Here is a 25,119-nt window from a genome sequence, read left to right as displayed (position 1 = left end):
GCACAATACCATCTTTTCAAAGACTGTCAACTATTCTATTTAAATGAACAAGCCTCCGGCTGTTACAGCACTTGACATGTGGCACCATTCTTAGCACCATTCTTACGCCGGTGAGAGACAAAACAACCACAGCTGAGGTGACAGACCTTTTGGTATCTATCCTTATCTTAACCATTGTGATGTTTAGCAAACATTTTAACATTATTACAATTCAACACTGTCATATCACTAAAGATGAGGGTCAGAAAAATGACAGTCTGCACCAATTTGACAAGTTTTGACATATGTAAGATCTTCAAATATCCTCTATAACACCCTCTTAGCAAATTCCATTCATCATTATGTGCATCATTATAAAACAGGCTTACAATTGTAACCAAAACTTATTTGGGAATACAATTAGCTATGTTGTACAGGTTCTAGACAACACTGCTAACACTATTAGTTCCCATATAAACAGTGACACGACAAGTAAGGATGCTGAAGTGAGAAGGGGCAGACGTACATGACCAAATTAAGAAAAACGTACATGTCCCAAAAGGGAGGGCTGCTTCTGCTGAGTGAACACAAATCTCTCTATAAAAGAAGCCATCTAAGACCACCCTTGGACTGACTGAAGGCCCCCCAGCAAAGGTGAGTAAATGCCACAGCTCTCGTAATGATTTACCAGTGGCCAAAGAGATGCTTATTTGTTTTTCCAGATAAATATTTTTGTCTGGTTTACTTATGGAAAAAACTCCTGCAATCACAGATGATTCATTTTGTACTAATTCCAATTGTGTATATTTACATTTTACATTTTAGTCATTTAGCAGACGCTCTTTTCCAGAGCGACTTACAATTAGTGCATTCATCTTAAGATAGCCAGGTGAGACAACAACACATCACAGTCGTAGAATGTACATTTTACCTCAACAAAGTATTTATCAGCAAAGTCAGCGCTAGCAGGAAAAGACAAGTGCCTTTAAAAAATAAATAATAATAATTGTATTGAAAACTGACAAAAGTCTTTCTTTTCAAGTTATCAACATCTTACCAACTTGGTCCCAGCAACATCCTACGAACTTGGGCAAAAAATAGGTACATTGTGTTAACTGTATCTGACATGTACAATGTTAGTATGGGGAAACACTGACTGGGGAGCACTTCAATTGTTTAATACAAAATATAGCCTTTACCAAGATAAGTTGAAGGAAGATGCTTAACTGGATCTTGTCGATAAAATTGTATGAAGAGTTCATTACATATCATAAAGATTTTCAGATAAATGTAGTGTAATTAAGAACATGTGACTATATCACCAAGATCTAAAAATCATTAAGATTCTTGTTTGTGGAAGATAATGATTAGCATTGGTATTTGTCATTGTAGATAAAGTAGCTCTGTCTTTTCTTGGTACAGGGTAATCATGAGCACGGACGCAGAGATGGCGGCATTTGGCCCGGCGGCCATCTACCTCCGAAAGCCGGAAAGGGAGAGGCTTGAAGCCCAGACCGCTCCCTTTGATGCCAAAACAGCTTTCTTTGTGGTTGAGCCCAAAGAGATGTACCTCAAAGGAGTTCTCCAGAGTAGAGAGGGTGGCAAAGCCACTGTCAAAACACTGTGTAACAAAGTAAGTAGATGTCTACAACAGTGAGAATTCTGTAGGATGGAAAATATGGCAGTGAAAAATATTTTATTGACAGATTCTAATGCAGTGATGGCTATGCTGTTTTCTAAGCTCAAACCTGTGATAGGAGTTAATTAAAACCATCATCTAATTGTTTGAGTAACCAGTCATTTACAAAATGTTATTCCTGTCACAGGTTCTCACTGTAAAGGAGGATGATATCCACCCCATGAACCCTCCAAAGTACGATAAAATTGAGGACATGGCCATGATGACCCACCTCAATGAGCCCACTGTGCTGTATAACCTCAAAGAGCGTTACGCAGCATGGATGATCTATGTGAGTATGAAGCAAAAATAATCTAGCAGTCAATACATTAATTTTTTTTTTTTTTTTTTTTTTTTTGAGTAGATCAGCTTTAATATTGCAGATAGATTGTAACTTCCATCAATGTAATTGTCTGCATCACTGCTAATCCACCATATGTTTTTTTCCATTGCAAATATGTATATATATATATGTTGAAATGTTAACAAACGTTATTCTCCTCTATTACAGACCTACTCTGGGTTGTTCTGTGTCACTGTGAACCCCTACAAGTGGCTCCCAGTGTACGACTCTGTAGTTGTGAATGCTTACAGAGGCAAAAAGAGAATTGAGGCTCCACCCCACATCTTCTCCATCTCTGATAATGCCTATCAGCACATGCTCACTGGTACACAAATACTAAATACCATGCTACTAAAATGACAATGTACAGATTTGTAAAATACATTTGAAACTGATTCGCACTTGCCTTTCCATTTTCAGACCAAGAGAACCAGTCAATTCTGATCACGTAAGTCCAAATCAATGAGTAAATGAGGGTAAGATTATGGTTACAAAACACAATTAACTTTACGACTAGCTCACTGATGGATGTTCAGCAGTATTGCAGTTTAGTTTTTAAAAAGTATGTGAGATTATTGAAAAAAAGACTGATAAGAGTAAAACTAATCTCTGTCTACCCCCAGTGGAGAATCTGGTGCAGGAAAGACTGTCAACACCAAACGTGTCATCCAGTACTTTGCGACAATCGCAGTGGCTGGAGGCAAGAAAGAACAAGCAGCAGCTGCTACTTCTGGGAAAATAAAGGTCAGAAACATTACTGTAGCCTTACAGATCTAGTTTAAGGGGGTTGTATGAATCAAAGATCCAGTATGTACGCATCTTCAAAACATGACTAAATGTGATGACATCTCTAGGGGTCGCTGGAGGATCAAATCATTGCAGCTAACCCCCTACTGGAGGCCTATGGTAATGCAAAGACCGTGAGAAATGACAACTCCTCACGCTTTGTAAGTATAAAAATGATTTTTTGCATTTGTGAGCTTTCTTGGTTTTGAAGGGTAATATACTGATGGATATCTAATGAACCTTTTAGGGTAAGTTCATCAGAATCCATTTTGGAACAACTGGAAAGTTGGCCTCTGCTGATATTGAAACATGTAAGTGCCTCATGATCAGTGTATCTTTATCCAGTTGTGATTGACACATGTAAAAGACTCCTGCTCATACAAAAACGTATGCTACAGATCTGCTGGAGAAGTCACGAGTGACATTCCAGCTGTCTGCTGAGAGAAGCTACCACATCTTCTATCAGCTCATGACTGGACACCAGCCACAATTGCTGGGTGAGAGACAAATACAGTAATATGACATGGAATGCATAAGGTCAACAGTACATACATTATACATTAGTAATAGTAACTGTGCTAAATATTCTTTTTCTAATTATGTATTCATTATTGTATTCCAGAGGCACTTCTGATCACCACCAACCCCTATGACTATCCCATGATCAGTCAGGGTGAAATAGCTGTCAAGAGTATTGATGATACAGAGGAGTTCATCGCCACCGATGTAAGTAAAAAAAAATTGTAGGAAAAATATAATTATATAAAATAACAGAATATTGGAAGCCATTGTTTCTCTAAAAAACATGAACATGTCTAAAAAGTACTTCAAAAGCAACTTGTATCGTGATGGTATGCCTTCGAAAACACATGTTAGCTGATATCGTAGCTTATACTTTAATAAAGCATGACAGTCAGTTACATTGCATTCCATCAAAGATTCCATAAAAATTTTCCAGAGAACATTTTAACAATCTGTATCATTGTTTTACTGAAAACAATGCTTAAATTCTCCATAGACGGCCATTGACATTTTAGGCTTCACTGCTGAGGAGAAGATTGGCATCTACAAGCTGACTGGTTCTGTGATGCATCATGGGGCAATGAAGTTCAAGCAGAAGCAGCGTGAGGAGCAGGCAGAGCCAGATGGCACTGAGGGTAAATCTCTTAATACGGTTCTCAATGGACAACTAACCTATCCTATCTCTTGCAATATCAACTGTACTCAACTGTTGGAAGCCTTTGAAATAGTCTAGGTTTATTTTAAAGGTTCATCCAGCCTAATTTATATAGCCTAATTTACAGGTTTAAGCAATGTATCAACAAAATATAATGTTTAAAGAGCACATTACATTTTCTATCCTAACCAGAGGCTGATAAAATCTCCTACCTCATGGGTCTGAACTCCGCTGACTTGCTCAAAGCTCTGTGCTACCCAAGAGTGAAGGTCGGGAATGAGATGGTGACCAAGGGGCAGACTGTACCACAGGTAGAATCTTTTAGACTATTTTCAATTATAGTACACAAGGGAGATTTGGGAAAAGTAAAATGAATGTGAATTTTATGCAGGATAAATATTTTTTCATTTTTTTCTGTAGGTGAACAATTCAACTATGGCCCTCTGTAAATCTGTCTATGAGAAAATGTTCTTGTGGATGGTTGTTCGTATCAATGAGATGTTAGACACAAAGCAGGCCAGACAATTCTTCATTGGTGTGCTGGACATCGCTGGATTTGAGATCTTTGATGTGAGTATTTGTATACCCTAAATTCAGCACGTTTCTGTTCAGCTTATCCTACTGCTTCAAAACAAACAGAGTAGACATTATGCGTTTACAATATCTGCTGATCAAAATATGAACTAGCAGTTATGTTGGCTAACATTTGACTTTCAACGCTTCTGTATTTAAACATTAGTACAACAGCTTGGAGCAGCTTTGTATCAACTTCACCAATGAGAAACTGCAACAGTTCTTCAACCACCACATGTTTGTACTGGAACAAGAGGAGTACAAGAAAGAGGGAATTGAATGGGCGTTCATTGACTTTGGTATGGACTTGGCTGCCTGCATAGAGCTTATTGAGAAGGTAGGTGAAATCTTAAGAAAGCAGACAATACAGTAACAGGCATGTCTGCATATCAGTTAAATATTTCACATCGTCTTGTCACCAACAGCCAATGGGCATCTTCTCCATCCTTGAAGAGGAGTGCATGTTCCCCAAGGCTTCAGACACTACCTTTAAGAGCAAGCTGTATGACCAGCATCTTGGTAAAACCAAAGCGTTTGAGAAGCCTAAACCTGGAAAAGGCAAAGCTGAGGCCCACTTTTCCCTGGTGCACTATGCCGGTACTGTGGACTACAATGTCACAGGCTGGCTGGACAAGAACAAGGACCCCCTGAACGACTCCGTTGTGCAGCTGTACCAGAAGTCCTCAGTCAAACTGTTGGCTATGTTGTATGTAGGAGCAGCAGCTTCACAAGCAGACGGTACATCCCATAGCATCTAGAATTGCTCATACTACAAGAGGAGACTATATCTACCGCTTCCCTTGCTATATAGTTTATAATTATAAGGCATTGAGGTAGAAGTGGTCATTTGAGTTAAATTAATAGCATTAGTATCACTGGAAATCTCAGTATACTGGATTTATGTATGATTATATACATATACATTACAGTATTCTTCAGTGACCCACTGTATATAATGTACATTTGTGAGTCAATATTAGTGTTCAGGCAGTGACATCATGTAAAACATTTGTAAACAGATGCTGCAAAAGGAGGAGGCAAGAAGAAGAAGGGTGGTTCCTTCCAGACTGTGTCTGCTCTGTTCAGGGTATCTACCTTTTTATTATCCTTTATTACGATGATGTAATGCGATGTAATACTTTGTAAAATGTAAACTGTTGGGGCTAATAGGTAACTATAATTTGTATTTAGTTATTTGTCACACGCGCCGAATACAACAGGTGTAGACCTTACAGTGAAATGATAAGGTAAAACAGGGGTACTGTATATCATCTCTTTAAGTTATTCATAATTAATATTCTTCAAAATCCATAGGTATATTTCATTAATTGAAATGACTGGACATCTTACAGAATGTGTCTTGAAATGTAAAAGTGTCAAACACAACTTTGTTTATTATAGAATCTCACACCTCACATTATTTTCCAATCCCACAGGAGAATTTGGGCAAGCTGATGACCAACTTGAGGAGTACCCATCCTCACTTTGTGCGCTGTTTAATTCCCAATGAATCAAAGACACCAGGTCTGGACTCATTGTCAATTATTTGAATAATTGTTTATAAAGAATATGAAAAAATAAGGCTCCTTTATTGTACTGTTTAACTTGAGGGAAGTCGTAGAACATGCTATTTTCTTGTCGTTAGGTCTGATGGAGAACTTCCTGGTCATCCACCAGCTGAGGTGTAATGGTGTACTGGAAGGCATCAGAATCTGCAGAAAGGGCTTCCCCAGCAGAATCCTCTATGGTGACTTCAAGCAGAGGTAATTCATGTTCAGTAAGGGAAAATGCCAACAAGATTTTCAAGTACTTCTTTCATAGGCATGATCACATCAAATACTAATGTATTTCGTATTGTAATTTTTTTTTATATCCCCCTTAATCATTATTTCAGATACAAAGTATTGAATGCAAGTGTCATTCCTGATGGACAATTTATTGACAACAAGAAGGCTTCAGAGAAGCTCCTGGGATCAATAGATGTGGACAAGAGTCAGTACAAGTTTGGGCACACCAAGGTAGAGCAATAGACTGCACAATCACTTTTCCCACAAAAAACACAAACGTTGAGCTCAATCAAAAAAAATACTAGTTCTATATTTCTATCAATATAATCAAGATCAATATTCCAATAGGTGTTCTTCAAAGCTGGTCTGTTGGGTACTCTAGAGGAGATGCGAGATGAGAAACTGGCTACTCTGGTGACCATGACTCAGGCTCTCTGCAGAGGTTACGTCATGAGGAAAGAGTTTGTCAAGATGATGGCGAGACGGTAGCTACATGTTATATTGTTATAGCTACATGTTATATTGTACATGTACAATATAACATGTACATGTTATATTGAGCCAGAGAAGAGAATCACCCAAAAACTATTTATTTGACTTTATGATTATTATTTACAGAGAAGCAATTTACTCCATCCAATACAACATCCGCTCATTTATGAATGTGAAACACTGGCCATGGATGAAGCTGTACTTCAAGATCAAGCCTCTTTTAAAATCTGCAGAAACTGAAAAAGAGATGGCCGCAATGAAGGAAAACTTTGAGAAAATGAAGGAGGATCTGACAAAGGCATTGGCCAAGATAAAAGGGCTTGAGGAGAAAATGGTTTCTCTGCAGCAGGAAAAGAATGACCTGCAGCTACAGATAGCATCTGTAAGTTAATTTATCAACTTGTACTTGTTTAATAAAATTATTGTGAATGTCATTTTATTGGCCTTTGATTTCCAGTGTTGCTTCATTTATCTTGTGTCTGCTGTAGGAAGAGAATACTCTCTCTGATGTTGAGGAAAGATGTGAGGGACTCATCAAGAGTAAGATCCAGATGGAAGCCAAACTCAAAGAGACAATTGAGAGGCTGGAGGATGAGGAGGAGCTCAATGCTGAGCTGACTGCCAAGAAAAGGAAACTGGAGGACGAGTGCTCTGAGCTGAAGAAAGACATTGATGACTTGGAGCTCACCTTGGCCAAAGTGGAAAAGGAGAAACATGCCACTGAAAATAAGGTTTACCATTTATTATAGGTTGTGAAGTTGTGTATTCATTTTAAATGTAAAAGACAAAGCATTGATGATTTGATATTAAATCATTCAATTTAGGTTAAAAACCTGACAGAGGAGATGTCTTCTCAAGATGAGAGCATTATCAAGTTGACCAAGGAGAAGAGAGCCCTCCAAGAGGCGCATCAGCAAGTCCTTGATGATCTCCAGGCAGAGGAAGACAAAGTCAACACTCTGACCAAAGCCAAGACCAAGCTTGAACAGCAAGTTGATGATGTGAGTAAGAGATGTGACAACCTTAAAACAGCTTAATATTACCATCAAAGGAAATACAATAAATTAACAGTTAACCTAAGATTGTGAAACTGTTCTTGTGTGGTCTAGTTGGAGGGTTCCCTGGAGCAAGAAAAGAAGGTCCGCATGGACCTTGAGAGAGCCAAGAGGAAGCTTGAAGGAGATCTGAAACTGGCCCTGGAGTCCTTGATGGACCTGGAGAATGACAAGCAGCAGTCAGATGAGAAGATCAAGAAGTACATTTAAAATCTAAACAGTTGTTGAACCATTCTCTCAGAAGGGATCGCCTGATATATCTTTTAATATATACGTTTTATCCAAAACAGGAAGGACTTTGAGACAAGCCAACTTCTCAGCAAAATTGAAGATGAGCAGGCATTGGGTGCTCAGCTTCAGAAGAAAATCAAAGAACTCCAGGTGATCTGTCAGTTCAATATGCCACAAGATTAATGAAATAGACCCATTATGAAGCACTATCTTCCAAATTGCATGTTTTAAGCAAATAAATATTGAAATCCATTGTATAATTCAGGCCCGTATTGAGGAGTTGGAGGAGGAGATTGAGGCTGAACGTGCTGCTCGGGCCAAGGTTGAGAAGCAGAGGTCTGATCTCTCCAGGGAACTTGAGGAGATCAGTGAAAGGCTTGAAGAGGCTGGTGGTGCAACATCTGTCCAGATTGAGATGAGCAAGAAGCGTGAGGCTGAGTTCCAGAAGCTGCGTCGTGATCTTGAAGAGTCCACCCTGCAGCATGAGGCCACCGCTGCTGCTCTCCGTAAGAAGCAGGCCGACACTGTGGCAGAACTGGGAGAACAAATAGACAACCTCCAGCGTGTCAAGCAGAAGCTGGAGAAGGAGAAGAGTGAATTCAAAATGGAGATTGATGACCTCTCTAGCAACATGGAAGCTATCGCCAAGGCAAAGGTGGGAGATCATATGGTTGCCAGAATATATATATTTTTAAACTGTATAAATACACTTATCAAAAAGCATGAAGAATGGCTCAATAACCTCTTTAACATTGTTGATAGGGTAATCTAGAGAAAATGTGCCGAACCCTTGAAGATCAACTGAGTGATTTGAAGACAAAGAATGATGAGCATGTCCGCCAACTTAATGACATAAATGTTCAGAGAGCAAGGCTTCTGACTGAGAATGGTGAGTTTAAAATGAAAAGTTTGTATTTCTGTTTGTTGTTTCTGTCCATAATACCAATAAAGCTAACTTTCAACTTTCTCTGTCTCAATCAGGTGAACTTGGTCGTCAGATGGAGGAGAAAGAATCTCTTGTTTCCCAGCTGACCAGGGCCAAGCAAGCATTCACACAGCAGATTGAGGAACTCAAAAGGCAGATTGAAGAGGAAGTGAAGGTCCAATGCCATCTTCTACTATACTGCATCTTTTTGATTCATATAAATGTTATATTTGACTTAAGTGCTTAATTTTATGGGGTTTTTTCATACTGTTGACCATTAGGCCAAAAATGCCCTAGCCCATGGTGTGCAGTCAGCCCGCCATGACTGTGATCTGCTTCGGGAGCAGTATGAGGAGGAGCAGGAGGCCAAGGCTGAACTGCAGCGGGCACTGTCCAAGGCCAACAGTGAGGTGGCTCAGTGGAGATCCAAATATGAGACCGATGCCATTCAGCGCACTGAGGAGCTTGAGGATGCCAAGTAATTAAAAAATATTCTACCACTCTTCATACTCACCAAAGTACCTACAATGGCTAAAATCTGAGTTTTTTCTTTTGACAGGAAAAAGCTTACCCAGCGTCTGCAAGATGCACAGGAGGCTGTTGAAGCAACAAACGCCAAGTGTGCTTCTCTGGAGAAGACCAAGCAGAGACTGCTGGGTGAAGTTGAGGATCTCATGATTGATGTGGAGAGAGCTAATGCTTCGGCTGCCCAGCTTGACAAGAAGCAGAGGAACTTTGACAAGGTAATGTTTTGACAAAGATGTCAATGAAATACAGTAAAATCTATACATTGAATCTTGTGTATTAATTTACTTAACTGTGCTCCCAGGTTCTGGCCGAGTGGAAGCAGAAGTACGAGGAGGGCCAGGCAGAGCTAGAGGGATCTCTGAAGGAGGCTCGCTCTCTAAGCACTGAGCTGTTCAAGATGAAGAACTCCTATGAAGAAGCTTTGGACCACCTGGAGACACTGAAGAGAGAGAACAAGAACCTGCAACGTAGGGGGAAATAAAAATAACTACAAAAGTGTCAGTGCACCGTTTATGCTGTGTGGATTCCAATCTATAATGTTGTTAATTTCTCTCCCTTTTTCATTTCAATAGAGGAGATCTGTGACCTGACTGAACTGGTCGGTGAGTCTGGAAAGAGCATCCATGAGTTGGATAAGGCAAAGAAGACAGTGGAGAATGAGAAGGCAGAAATCCAGGCTGCACTAGAGGAAGCAGAGGTATACACCACAATAGTTTTTATGTCAACAAAGTGATCATGATGATATACATGTCATACCTAGATCCCTACATTACTTTGGTCATTGTTCAATTCAATTCTTTAGGGCACACTGGAACATGAGGAATCCAAGATTCTTCGTATACAGCTGGAGCTCAACCAGATCAAAGGGGAAGTTGACAGGAAGCTGGCAGAGAAGGATGAGGAGATAGAGCAGATCAAGAGGAACAGCCAGAGGATGATGGACTCCATGCAGAGCACTCTGGACACTGAGATCAGGAGCAGGAATGATGCCCTGAGAATCAAAAAGAAGATGGAGGGAGATCTCAATGAGATGGAGATTCAGCTGAGTCATGCCAACCGCCAGGCTGCTGAAAGCCAAAAACAGCTGAGGAATGTCCAGGGAGCACTCAAGGTATGTATACTTTATTTTTGTATGGAGTCCTAAATGAATTGTTCTTTCTCTTTAGATGTTGTTAAAATACATTTTCCTCTAAACCTCAGGATTCCCAACTGCAACTTGACGACGCCATCCGTGTCGCAGATGACATGAAGGAGCAAGTAGCCATGGTGGAGCGCAGGAATAACCTGATGATGGCTGAGATTGAAGAACTGAGGGCTGCCCTCGAGCAGACAGAGAGAGGCCGCAAAGTGGCCGAGCAGGAGCTGGTTGATGCCAGTGAGCGTGTTGGACTGCTGCACTCTCAGGTACCTAAAAAATATTAACTTTCTCTCAGTTACAAATGGGGTGAGGTACAATCAAGTTTTGCCATGTGATTAAATGCCCCCCATTCATTCAGAATACCAGCCTCATCAACACTAAGAAGAAGCTGGAGGTTGACCTTACTCAGGTCCAAGGTGAAATGGAAGACACTGTCCAAGAAGCAAGAAATGCAGAGGAGAAGGCCAAGAAGGCTATTACTGATGTGAGTCCTTATAGCATCTAATATAAATCTAAACTCTTACAGCAAAATGTACTTGCCGATTAGTAACATCCCTATCATTTTCTACATGAAATGCCATGGTGGCAGGCTGCCATGATGGCAGAGGAGCTGAAGAAGGAGCAGGACACCAGCTCTCACCTGGAGAGGATGAAGAAGAACCTGGAGGTCACAGTCAAGGACCTGCAGCACCGTCTGGATGAGGCTGAGAACCTGGCCATGAAGGGCGGAAAGAAACAACTCCAGAAACTGGAGGCGAGGGTATGTACTATACATTACAGCATATACGGATGTAGAGCAAGCTACATTATATAGGGAACCTTAACTGATAAAAATGGAACTCCTATCTGTAAGGTCCGTGAACTGGAGGGTGAAGTTGATGCTGAACAGAAACGTGGAGCTGAAGCCATTAAAGGTGTTCGCAGATATGAGAGGAGAGTCAAAGAGCTCACCTACCAGGTACAACCATGAATCTTGATGATAAAAAACAAGATATTGTATACTGCAGTGGACCATTTGACAGGAAATGTCAATCTCTTGTAAACTGTGCAGACTGAAGAGGACAAGAAGAATGTGAGCAGGCTGCAGGATCTGGTGGACAGGCTTCAGTTAAAAATGAAGGCCTACAAGAGAGCGGCTGAGGATGCTGTGAGTATGATACTCAATGACAGATTTTTTAAGTAATGGGGACATAATGAAATATATATATATATATTTTTTACTTTCATATCAATCAGTACATTTTGGTACTTATTAAAAAATATTCAAACAAATGAATAACTAACTAAATTATGTGTTAGGTACTTACACATACTTGTTTCAAGGAATCCTTAATAAATCAAGTTTGTTATTAGGTAATAATAATGTAACAGAGGAAGTTGTTACAATTATTAAGTTATTACTAAGTAAAGCAGACTGTAAATAAAGTAAAGTAGTGGTCCTGTGTGGCTCAGTCGGTAGACCATGGCGCTTGCAACGCGAAGGGTTGTGGGTTTGAACCTGTTGGGGCCACCCATATGTAAAATGTACGCACATGACTGCTAATTGCTTTAGATTAAAGCATCTGCTCAATGGCATATATTATTATAGTATAGATAGGCCTAGTAAATAATGATGGTTATTAGAAACGATTGAAATATATTTTTTACATATTAAATCGTATCTAAGGTACAGCTTGCAGTAAAAAAATAAGCACAATACAAAATGGGATATGCAACACAACCCAAATGATATGAAACCTGAATAAAGGCAAACAGTCCAAGAATCAAGTTTACTGAGAGCTTCTACCTTGTAGTGGGTTTCTGTTGTCCTTTTGGTATGATCCTTCTTTATTTATAAGGTTTCTGTTGTCCTTTTGGTATGATCCTTCTTTATTTATAAGGTTTCTGTTGTCCTTTTAGTACGATCCTTCTTTATTTATAAGGTTTCTGTTGTCCTTTTGGTATGATCCTTCTTTATTTATAAGGTTTCTGTTGTCCTTTTGGTATGATCCTTCTTTATTTATAAGGTTTCTGTTGTCCTTTTGGTATGATCCTTCTTTATTTATAAGGTTTCTGTTGTCCTTTTGGTATGATCCTTCTTTATTTATAAGGTTTCTGTTGTCCTTTTGGTATGATCCTTCTTTATTTATAAGGTTTCTGTTGTCCTTTTGGTATGATCCTTCTTTATTTATAAGATGTTGATGGTGATAACGTAAACAATTCTTAAGAAGTTTGAACTTTGCATGTTTTGCCCAAACATTGTTGAATTTTGTATTTGCACTCCTACAGGAGGAGCAGTCCAACACTCACCTGTCCAGGTACAGGAAGGTGCAGCATGAGCTGGAGGAAGCCCAGGAGCGTGCCGACATCTCTGAGTCCCAGGTCAACAAGTTGAGAGCCAAGAGCCGTGAACTTGGTAGCAAGGTACCATTACATTTAATGCCATTAAAAAAATTATGTGACTAAAAAATCTAATCACACAAAACAAGCATTTGTTGCCAAATCTTTCATATATTGTGCCAGTCCCATAGTAAACTTCCAGGAGAAGACAGATAATACATTGCAATGTAGCAAATGGTTCATATAAAAGCTATATAAATCCCATTATGGTAAAGGGTAAGGGACTATTTTTTGTATGCTTTTCACATTCTTTTGCAGGGGAAAGCGGCTGAAGAGTGAGAGACGAAGTCCTGATGAGACACATTATCAAGAGGTCATACAATATGATTTTTGGTGAAATGTTCTCATGAATCAAAAATAAATCTGCCAACCATATCCATACCTTGTCAATTGTTTTCATAATTTACCATTGAAATGAATTGTGTCATAAAAACACCTTCTTCATCTGATATCACTGACTGAACACCTAATAAATGCCTGATGATGTCGTGTTCCTCCTAAACAGCATCACACAGCTACATTCGTCAGTGCATTATCACTGTTCCAGCTGCTGTATTGAAATTGAATGGATAAAACTGTAGCTATTATTGTTTTGCTGCAGAGTATTTGACTCCACATGCATTAGAGTAGTATTTTCATGCATTTAGAAGTTGTGAAAATGCATATTAAAACTGGGATGGGGATATTATGATTATGTTCACACAGGAGTACTAGATCCAGATAAGAGTGAAATCAAAGTCCAAAATCCAGCTGATTTATGGTTCTGCTAGTCAATTATGGCAACCAATATATGACAACTAGATTGCTGTTAGCAATCTAATTAGATTTCTGTTAGTATTTCACCCCTCTTCACTGCTGTAAGCAGTTGCTTTGGGCTGAAGAAAGACACAGTGATAGATCCTCAACAAACCACAACTTGCACTACAGTCTCATCTTCCACAACACATTCATAGCGTTATACTGTATGCATGCCTATATGAGGGTAAGTGCAGATACTGCAAAAAATAAGTGTTTCTGAAAGGAACTAACTTCGCCAACTTAGTCCTATTGTTCTATTAAGAGTGTCATGTCAATTCCTTGGCCATGTTAAAACAATAGTTTGATTAGATGTTTTACCAATTAATCATGCAAGCATTATACCAAATGTTAGTCGTACTGTACTAAGCAATCAAGGACATGCACTGTTCTTCTAATTTGTCATTTAATTAATTAACTAGGGAAGAATTGGTCCAACACATAAATCCATTTACTTACCACAAACCAGTACTGCAAAGGAGTGTAGGCTACCTGCAAAACTTAAGCTAATGGTTATAATATACATCTACTTGACACAAAATATAAAAATGAAAGAGGTAAAACATAAAAATGAACATGTGTTTGCTAAAAATTGTGACTTACAGTACCGTTTCCAAGGAGGGGCTAAATAAGTTTTATACAAAAGGCTGTCGCAAAATAAGGCTTGAAACACTTGGTGACAAATAGCAAGGCTGTAGGAGCATTGCTGAGCAGGCAGTTATTGTCACGATCGTCAACAGATGAAGCGGACCAAGGCGCAGCGTGATAAGCGTACATTCTTTATTGTACTTAACAACCGATCAAAACAATAAACAAACGATACGTGAAGTCCTAGGTTACAACACAAACCTTTCGGAACAAGATCCCACAATAAACTAGTGAAAACAGGCTACCTAAGTATGGTAAAAGTATGGTAAAAAAATGTAAATGTAAATGTAAATGTCCCCAATCAGAGACAACGAGCTACAGCTGCCTCTGATTGGGATCCACCCTGGCCAACATAGATCTAAACGATCTAGAACGAAAACATAGAAAATGTAACAGAAACTCAACACCCTGGCTCAACATTTAAGAGTCCACCGAGCCAGGGCGTGACAGTAGCCCCCCCCAAAGGCGCGGACTGCGACCGCGCCACACCAACAGAACGGGGTAGGGGCCGGGTGGGCATTCCGCCTCGGAGGCGGATCCGGCTCCGGGCGTGACCACCACTCTCTCTCTACCCCCCCGTAGCGCCCCTGGTCTGGTCTGGCCCCGCTGGCCGGAGCTGGACTGGACACCGGTGGAGCGGATTGCTCTGGCTCCGGTGTGGAGCAGCTGACCGGTGCCGGACCAGGCACCGGTGGAACAGGCACGGACCGTGCCGGGCTGGCGACGCGCACCACTGGTTTGGTGCGAGGGACAGGAACAGGCCGGACCGGGCTGGCGACGCGCACCACAGGCTTGGTGCGGGGAGCAGGTACAGGCCGGACCGGGCTGGCGACGCGCACCACAGGCTTGGTGCGGGGAGCAGGAACAGGCCGGACCGGGCTGGCGACGCGCACAACACAGGCGTGGTGCGAGGGACAGGAACAGGCCGGACCGGGCTGGCGACGCGCACCACTGGCTTGGTGCAGGGAGCAGGAACGGGCACGGACCGTGCCGGGCTGGCGACGCGCACCACTGGTTTGGTGCGAGGGACAGGAACAAGCCGGACCGGGCTGGCGACGCGCACCACAGGCTTGGTGCGAGGGACAGGAACAGGCCGGACCGGGCTGGCGACGCGCACCACTGGCTTGGTGCGGGGAGCAGGAACGGGCCGGACCGGGCTGGCGACGCGCACCACTAGTTTGGTGCGAGGGACAGGAACAGGCCGGACCGGGCTGGCGACGCGCACCACTGGTTTGGTGCGAGGGACAGGAACAGGCCGGACTGGACTGTGGAGACGGACTGGAGGTCTGGAGCGGAGAGCTGACACAACCCGTCCTGGCTGAATGCCTATTTCCACACAATCAGTGTGAGGCATCAGCACAGGTCGTACAGGGCTGTGCACTCGTACTGGCACTACAGCACGTGGCACTGGCGCAGGATATCCGGGACTGAGGAGGGGTACTGGAGGCCACGAGCGTTGAACCGGCACACTCCGTCCTGGCTGCATGCCCACCTTAGCACGACACGTGCGTGGTGCTAGCACAGGACGTACAGGACTGTGCCGGAACACTCGCGGCACAGTACGTGGCTCCGCATAACACGGAACCTGCCCAGTCTCACGCTGCCTAGCCTGAGTACGGGGAGTTGGCTCTGCTCTACCTCTAGGCTCCGCCAACCACCCTTCCAGCCCCCCAAACCTGGTGGCCTCCTCTCCTAGTCCGCCGATTCGTCCTGTAGCTGCCTCCAGCAGCCCCGTCGACCACGACGTGTGCCCCCCCAAAAAAAATTACTTGGGGTTGCCTCTCGCGTGTCCGTCGTCGGCACGGTTGGCGCCGTTTCTCCTCTCCTGCCTGGGCATTTACTTTTGCCCATGGCCCTCTGCCCGCGAATATGTCCTCCCAAGACCACCATTCGCCCACCTGGGACATCGCCAACTTCTCCTCCTGGGCACGCTGCTTGGTCCTCTGGTGGTGGGATCTTCTGTCACGATGAAGCGGACCAAGGCGCAGCGTGATAAGCGTACATTCTTTATTGTACTTAACAACCGATCAAAACAATAAACAAACGATACGTGAATTCCTAGGTTACAACACAAACCTTTGGGAACAAGATCCCACAATAAACTAGTGAAAACAGGCTACCTAAGTATTGTCCCCAATCAGAGACAACAAGCTACAGCTGCCTCTGATTGGGAACCACCCTGGCCAACATAGATCTAAACGATCTAGAACGAAAACATAGAAAATGTAACAGAAACTCCACACCCTGGCTCAACATTTAAGAGTCCCCCGAGCCAGGGCGTGACAGTTATATTTGTATTCCATCCTAATAAGAACACAGGGAAGGGTACGAGATCAATTATCACATTTTGATTGAATATATGACCTATTTTATACCGTGCAAACTCCTCAGAAGTGTTAATCTTGATGCCATCTCTTAGTCTTTGCCTTTATAATATCATTTTTCCACAAGGACAGAATGACACCATATAATCTGAGCCACTCTTCACTTCATATGGGTAACAAACACTTGAGGAAAGGTCAGCCTGCAAGGTTAGCCTTGTCTCCAGTTCATGTAGGTTGAAGGTTGACGACATCCGATCCTCATTTATTAAGTCAAATGACACCGCTGGTCCTGCTCACACTGCCCTACCCTATACTTTGACTTCTTTCTCCCCTCTCTCTCCAGATTAAATCTTGCGACTTGTGACGGCCGGCCGCCCAACAACCTTCCCGCTTGACCCTATCCCCTCCTCTCTTCTCCAGACCATTTCCGGAGACCTTCTCCCTTACCTCACCTCGCTCATCAACTCATCCTTGACCGCTGGCTATGTCCCTTCCGTCTTCAACAGGGCGAGAGTTGCACCCCTCCTCAAAAAACCTACACTCGATCCCTCCGATGTCAACAACTACAGACCAGTATCCCTTCTTTCTTTTCTCTCCAAAACTCTTGAGCGTGCCGTCTCTAGCCAACTCTCCTGCTATATCTCTCAGAATGACCTTCTTGATCCTAACCAGTCAGGTTTCAAGACTAGTCATTCAACTGAGACTGCTCTTCTCTGTGTCACGGAGGCTCTCCGCACTGCCAAAGCTAACTCTCTCTCGCCTTTGATACTGTGAACCATCAGATCCTCCTCTCCACCCTCTCTGAGTTGGGCATCTCCGGCGCTGCTCACTCTTGGATTGCGTCCTACCTGACAGGTCGTTCCTACCAGGTGGCATGGCGAGAATCTGTCTCTCACCACTGGTGTCCCCCAGGGCTCAGTTCTAGGCCCTCTCCTATTCTCTCTATACACCAAGTCACTTGGCTCTGTCATATCCTCACATGGTCTCTCCTATCATTGCTACGCAGACGACACACAATTAATTTTCTCCTTTCCCCCTTCTGATAACCAGGTGGCAAATCGCATCTCTGCATGTCTGGCAGACATATCAGTGTGGATGTCGGATCACCACCTCAAGCTGAACCTCGGCAAGACGGAGCTGCTCTTCCTCCCGGGGAAGGACTGCCCGCTCCATGATCTCGCCATCACGGTTGACAACTCCATTGTGTCCTCCTTCCAGAGTGCAAAGAACCTTGGCGTGACCCTGGACAACACCCTGTCGTACTCTGCTAACATCAAAGCGGTGACCCGATCCTGCAGGTTCATGCTCTACAACATTCGCAGGGTACGACCCTACCTTACACAGAAAGCAGCACAGGTCCTAATCCAGGCACTTGTCATCTCCCATCTGGATTACTGCAACTCGCTGTTGGCTGGGCTCCCTGCCTGTGCCATTAATCCTCGTCTGGTGTTCAACCTTCCTAAGTTCTCTCACGTCACCCCGCTCCTCCGCACACTCCATTGGCTTCCAGTTGAAGCTCGCATCTACTACAAAACCATAGTGCTTGCCTACGGTGTTGTGAGGGGAACGGCACCTCCTTACCTTCAGGCTCTGATCCTACACCCAAACGAGGGCATTACGTTCATCCACCTCTGGCCTGCTAGCCCCCCTACCTCTACGGAAGCACAGTTCCCGCTCAGCCCAGTCAAAGCAATTCGCTGCTCTGGCACCCCAATGGTGGAACAAGCTCCCCCACGACGCCAGGACAGCGGAGTCACTGACCACCTTCCGGAGACACTTGAAACCCTACCTCTTTAAGGAATACCTGGAATAGTATAATAGTAATCCTTCTACCCCCCCTTTACTACCACTGTCTTTTGTCTAAACTAACACCTGACTTATTTCACCTGCTAGCACTGACTTGTTTAAAGAAATGTACTTATTGTGATCAAGATGTGGTTGTCCCACTGGCTATCCTAAGTTGAATGCACCAATTTGTAAGTCGTCTGCTAAATGACTTATATGTAAATGTATGTATCAAGACAAAGTAGAACAGTGCCTTCAGTAATTATTCACACCCCATGACTTTTTTCACATTTTCTTGTGTTACAGCCTGAATTTAAAATTGATTAAATCAAGATTGTTTTGTCACTTGCCTACACACAATGTTAAAGTGGAATTATGTTTTTGAAATGTTTACAAATTAATAAAAAATGAAAAGCTGAAATGTATTGAGTCAATAAGTATTCAACCCCTGTGTTATGGCAAGCCTAAATCAGTTCAGGAGTAAAATGTGTTTAATAAGTCACATAATAAGTTGCATGGACTCACTCCGTGTGCAATAATAGTGTTTAACATGATTTTTAAATAACTACCTCATCCCTGTACCCCACACATACAATTACAGTTGAAGTCGGAAGTTTACATACACTTAGGTTGGAGTCATTAAAACTCGTTTTTCAACCACTCCACAAATGTATTGTTAACAAACTAGAGATGAACGTACTTTGGTGTGAAAAGTGCAAATCAATCCCAGAACAACAGCAAAGGACCTTGTGAAGATGCTGGAGGAAACAGGTAAAAAGGTATCTATATCCACAGTAAAAAGAGTCCTATATCGACATAATATGAAAGGCCGCTCAGCAAGGAAGAAGCCACTGCTCCAAAACCGCCATAAAAAAGCCAAGTCGGTTAGGACATCGACTTTGTGCATGACACAAGTAATTTTTCCAACAATTGTTTACAGACAGATTATTTCACTTATAATTCACTGTATCACAATTCCAGTGGGTCAGAAGTTTACATACACTAAATTGACTGCTTGGAAAATTCCAGAAAATGATGTCATGCCTTTAGAAGCTTCTGATAGGCTAATTGACATAATTTGAGTCAATTGGAGGTGTACCTGTGGATGTATTTCAAGGCCTACCTTCAAACTCAGTGTGTCACGGAATAAGCCGAGGCTGCCCCTCCTCCTTGCTCGGGCAGGCTTCGGCGTTCGTCGTCCCCGGAGTACTAGCTGCCACCGATCTATGTTTCGGTGTTTGTCTAGTTTGTCCTGATTGTTGTCACCTGTTTCCCATTATGTTATATTGTATTCCCTTTTTAACCCCCTGTCTCTCATTGGTTATTGTGTGTGATTGTTTTCGGCAGTGTTCGGGTGTATGCATATTTTGTTTCCTCCCTGTTTGGAGGTTTTGTTTGTATTTTGATTACTGTGCTAGTAAAGTTCGTCTGCCAGTAGCTCGATGTCCTGCGCTTGACTTCGCTCACCGCATACACGTTGCCCTGACAGAATCACACACCATTCATGGAGTCAGCAGGAGCGTCGGTGCCAGCTGGATCAATGGAGGAACGCGTCGAACACCAAGCGGCCATGATCCAGGCTCTCGGCACCGCCATGGAACGGGTGGTGAGCACTATTGAGCGATGGGAAAGAGGGGTCTGCCTAAGCCTCCTCCAACGATACCACCACCATCGGCGATGCCCATCGCTTCACCTCCGGGGTCCAGTGGGATTCGGCTCTCGCTCCCGAGGGCTTATGATGGCACAGCGGCCGGGTGTCAGGGTTTCCTGCTCCAGGTTGAACTCTACCTAGCAACCATCCACCCGGTGCCCTCGGGATACGAGAGTGTGTCCGCCCTCATCTTCTGTCTGTCCGGCAAGGCGCTGGAGTGGGCCTATGCAGAGTGGGGGGGAATAGACGCCGCTACTGTCAACTATGCGGAGTTCACCCGCCGCTTCAGGGCAGTATTCGATCATCCACCAGAGGGTAAAGCGGCGGGTGAGCGTCTATTCCACCTTAGACAGGGGAGGAGGAGCGCACAGGAGTTCGCGCTGGACTTCCGGACGCTGGCTGCCAACGCGGGATGGAATGAGAGGGCCCTCATCGACCACTAGAGATGTAGCCTGAGGGAGGACGTGCGTCGGGAATTGGCCTGCAGGGACACTAACCTCAGCTTCGACCAACTGGTGGACATGTCCATTCGCCTGGATACCCTGTTGGCTACCCGCGGACGTCCAGATTCAGGGCCGTCCATTCCATCCCCCAGCACTTCCGAGCCGACCCCTATGGAGCTCGGAGGTGCTGGTGCTAGGGAGACCAGGAGAGAGACCAGGAGGGAGGCCGTCCCCTGCACCAACTGTGGCCGCAGAGGACACACTGCTGGTCGGTACTGGGGAGGGTCTCCTAGGAATCGAGGCAGTAGGCAGCGCACTGATGAGTCATTCCAGGTGAGTAGGCACCCAACTCACCCAGAGCTCTCTGTTGCGCATATGTGTATTAAAGTTGTGTTTCCCGAGGTTTCTCCTCACTCCCAGCATAAGGCGCTAGTAGATTCAGGCACAGCTGGGAATTTTATCGATCGCCAATTCACCTATAAGTTAGGGATTCCTATTGTACCTGTTGATGTGCCCTTCCCCATCCATGCCCTAGATAGCCGCCCTTTGGGGTCAGGATTGATTAGGGAAGTCACAGCGCCTCTCAGGATAAAAACGCAGGAGGGCCATGAGGAGATACTACGTTTGTATTTGATTGATTCTCCTGCATTTCCCGTGGTGTTGGGGCTTCCCTGGTTAAAATCTCATGACCCCAACATTTCATGGCAACAGAGGGCTCTCAAGGGATGGTCTGATCAGTGTTTCGGGCGGTGTGTAGGTGTTTCCGTAGGGGCAACGACGGTGGAAAGCCCGAACCAAGTTCCCACCATGCACATTCCACCTGAGTATGCCGATTTGGCACTCGCCTTCTGTAAAAAGAAGGCGACTCAATTACCACCTCATCGACAGGGGGATTGTGCAATAGACCTCAAGTAGGCGCTGCGCTTCCGCGTAGTCATGTGTATCCTCTGTCTCAGGAGGACACGGCGGCTATGGAGACATACGTCACCGAATCTCTGAGACAGGGATGCATACGGCCGTCCACTTCCCCGTCCTCGAGTTTCATTTTTGTGAAGAAGAAGGATGGGGGTTTACGCCTGTGTATTGATTACCGTGGTCTCAATCAGATCACAATCAAATACAGCTATCCTCTCCCTCTGATTGCTAGTATGACAGAGTCATTACACGGGGCGCGATTCTTCACAAAATTGGATCTCAGGAGCGCGTACAACCTGGTGTGCATTAGGGAGGGAGATGAGTGGAAGACAGCATTCAGTACCACCTCGGGTCACTATGAGTACCTCGTCATGCCATACGGTTTAATGAATGCTCCTTCAGTCTTCCAATCATTTGTGGACGAGATTTTCCGGGACTTGCATGGACAGGGTGTAGTGGTGTATATTGATGACATTCTAATATACTCCGCTACACGAGCCGAGCATGTGTCCCTGGTGCGTCGAGTGCTTGGTAGACTGTTAGAGCATGACCTGTATGCGAAGGCGGAGAAATGTCTGTTCTTCCAGGAGTCCATCTCCTTCCTGGGACATCGGTTGTCCGCGTCAGGGGTGGAGATGGAGATTGACCGCGTTTCTGCCGTACGTAATTGGCAGACTCTCACCACGGTGAAGGAAGTGCAGTGGTTCTTGGGTTTTGCCAATTACTACCAGAGGTTTATCCGGGGCTTTGGACAGGTAGCAGCTCCCATTACCTCCCTGCTAAAGGGGGGTCCGGTGCGTCTGCAGTGGTCGGCTGAGGCGGACAGGGCGTTTAGACATCTGAAGGACCTGTTTACCTCGGCTCCGGTGCTGGCACATCCGGATCCCTCTTTGGCGTTCCAAGTTGAGGTGGATGCGTCCGAGGCTGGGATCGGCGCTGTGCTGTCTCAGCGCTCGGGTACGCCACCAAAACTGGAACGAAGTATGCTATAGGTTACAACTGCCCATTAATTACCGCATTAACCCCTCGTTCCATGTGTCTCTCCTCAGGCCGGTGGTGGCTGGTCCACTCCAGGAGAGTGAGATACGAGAGGCTCCTCCGCCCCCGTTGGACATCGAGGGTGCTCCGGCGTACTCAGTCCGTTCCATCTTGGATTCGAGGCGTCGGATGGGGGGCCTGCAGTATCTCGTGGAGTGGGAGGGGTACGGTCTGGAGGAACGGTGCTGGGTCCCTAGGAGGGACATTCTAGATCCCTCCATGTTGAGGGACTTCCACCGGAGTCATCCGACTCGCCCTGCTCCGCATCCTCCTGGCCGTCCCCGAGGCCGGGGTTGACGCACGGCTGGAGCCACGCGTCAAGGGGGGGTACTGTCACGGAATCAGCCGAGGCTGCCCCTCCTCCTTGCTCGGGCAGTCTTCGGCGTTCGTCGCCCCCGGAGTACTAGCTGCCACCGATCTATGTTTCGGTGTTTGTCTAGTTTGTCCTGATTGTTTTCACCTGTTTCCCATTATGTTATATTGTATTCCCTTTATAACCCCCTGTCTCTCATTGGTTATTGTGTGTGATTGCTTTCCGTGAGGTCGGCAGTGTTCGGGTGTATGCGTATTTTGTTTCCTCCATGTTTGGAGGTTTTGTTTGTATTTTGATTACTGTGCTAGAAAAGTTTGTCTGCCAGTAGCTTGGTGTCCTGCGCTTGACTTCGCTCACCGCATACACGTCGCACTGACACAGTGCCTCTTTGGTTGACATCATGGGAAAATCAAAAGAAATCAGCTAAGACCTCAGAAAAAAAATAGTAGACCTCCACAAGTCTGGTTCATCCTTGGGAGCAATTTCCAAACGCCTGAAGGTACCACGTTCATCTGTACAAACAATAGTACGCAAGTATAAACACCATGGGACAACGCAACCGTCATACCACTCAGGAAGGAGACGCGTTCTGTCTTGTCCCTGACATCCTTGGAGAGCTCTTTGGTCTTGGCGATGGTGGAGAGTTTGGAATCTGATTGATTGATTGCTTCTGTGGACAGGTGTCTTTTATACAGGTAACAAGCTGAAATTAGGGTGTGCTCCTAATCTCAGCTCGTTACCTGTATAAAAGACACCTGGGAGCCAGAAATCTTTCTAATTGAGAGGGGGTCAAATACTTATTTCCCTCATTAAAATGCAAATCTATTTATAACATTTTTGACATGCGTTTTTCTGGATTTTTTGTTGTTGTTATTCTGTCTCTCACTGTTCAAATAAACCTACCATTAAAATGATAGACTGATCATGTCTTTGTCAGTGGGCAAACGTACAAAATCAGCAGGGGATCAAATACTTTTTTCCCTCACTGTATAGTATAAGATCTATCAATTAATCATACACACTCATTACTTGGACTCTATCGTTCAGCCATTCTACATGACTTCAAAATGTTTTGTTTCTTACATTATATGAATATTAAATACATGTTTTGACGCCCCTACAGGAGGAGCAGGCCAACACTCACCTGTCCAGGTACAGGAAGATGTGCAGCATGAGCTGGAGGAAGCTCAGGAGCGTGCCGACATCGCTGAGTCACATGTCAACAAACTGAGAGCGAAGAGTTGTAAAGTTGGCAAGGTACACTGCTCAAAAAAATAAAGGGAACACTAAAATAACACATCCTAGATCTGAATGAATGAAATAATCTTATTAAATACTTTTTTCTTTACAACAAAATCACACAAAAATTATCAATGGAAATCAAATTTATCAACCCATGGAGGTCTGGATTTGGAGTCACACTCAAAATTAAAGTGGAAAACCACACTACAGGCTGTGATGTAATGTCCTTAAAACAAGTCAAAATGAGGCTCAGTAGTGTGAGTGGCCTCCAAATGCCTGTATGACCTCCCTACAACGACTGGGCATGCTCCTGATGAGGTGACGGATGGTCTCCTGAGGGATCTCCTCCCAGACCTGGACTAAAGCATCTGCCAACTCCTGGACAGTCTGTGGTGCAACGTGGCATTGGTGGATGGAGCGAGACATGATGTCCCAGATGTGCTCAATTGGATTCAGGTCTGGGGAATGGGCGGGCCAGTCCATAGCATCAATGCCTTCCTCTTGCAGGAACTGCTGACACACTCCAGCCACATGAGGTCTAGCATTGTCTTGTATTAGGAGGAACCCAGGGCCAACCACACCAGCATATGGTCTCACAAGGGGTCTGAGGATCTCATCTCGGTACCTAATGGCAGTCAGGCTACCTCTGGCGAGCACATGGAGGGCTGTGCGGCCCCCCAAAGAAATGCCACCCCACACCATGACTGACCCACCGCCAAACCGGTCATGCTGGAGGATGTTGCAGGCAGCAGAACGTTCTCCACAGCGTCTCCAGACTCTGTCACGTCTGTCACATGTGCTCAGTGTGAACCTGCTTTCATCTGTGAAGAGCACAGGGCGCCAGTGGCGAATTTGCCAATCTTGGTGTTCTCTGGCAAATGCCAAACGTCCTGC

At 44.4% G+C, this 25,119-nt stretch overlaps 1 protein-coding gene across 2 annotated transcripts; it reads left to right on the top strand.

Annotated features, from left to right (window-relative positions):
• Positions 1-1,408: 1,408 nt before the first annotated feature.
• Positions 1,409-24,214, top strand: LOC311138629 (myosin heavy chain, fast skeletal muscle; the record flags this gene model as incomplete). Of its 2 annotated transcripts, XM_084173392.1 has the most annotated exons (39): positions 1,409-1,612; positions 1,806-1,949; positions 2,169-2,325; positions 2,421-2,448; positions 2,624-2,744; positions 2,855-2,947; positions 3,034-3,097; positions 3,185-3,283; positions 3,409-3,512; positions 3,805-3,943; positions 4,156-4,274; positions 4,384-4,533; positions 4,703-4,873; positions 4,962-5,274; positions 5,556-5,623; positions 5,973-6,060; positions 6,182-6,299; positions 6,431-6,554; positions 6,672-6,808; positions 6,942-7,197; positions 7,304-7,546; positions 7,640-7,816; positions 7,925-8,070; positions 8,161-8,251; positions 8,367-8,756; positions 8,864-8,990; positions 9,083-9,201; positions 9,308-9,504; positions 9,586-9,769; positions 9,856-10,021; positions 10,127-10,251; positions 10,357-10,665; positions 10,755-10,958; positions 11,051-11,176; positions 11,282-11,452; positions 11,546-11,650; positions 11,744-11,839; positions 12,961-13,095; positions 13,330-13,384. In XM_084173392.1, 39 exons carry the CDS (start codon positions 1,409-1,411, stop codon positions 13,348-13,350), a joined length of 5,829 nt encoding a protein of 1,942 aa, XP_084029518.1. The 2 variants fall into 2 exon arrangements, with proteins under 2 accessions (XP_084029518.1, XP_084029519.1); XM_084173393.1 differs by lacking the exons at positions 12,961-13,095; positions 13,330-13,384 and adding an exon at positions 24,107-24,214.
• Positions 24,215-25,119: the final 905 nt, after the last annotated feature.

This window comes from Coregonus lavaretus (assembly GCF_964263955.1).
Source record: "Coregonus lavaretus genome assembly, chromosome: 12".
Taxonomy (NCBI): Eukaryota; Metazoa; Chordata; class Actinopteri; order Salmoniformes; family Salmonidae; genus Coregonus; species Coregonus lavaretus.
The sequence above is the reverse complement of the archived record's forward strand: the minus strand, read 5'-3'. Positions and strand labels throughout refer to the sequence as shown.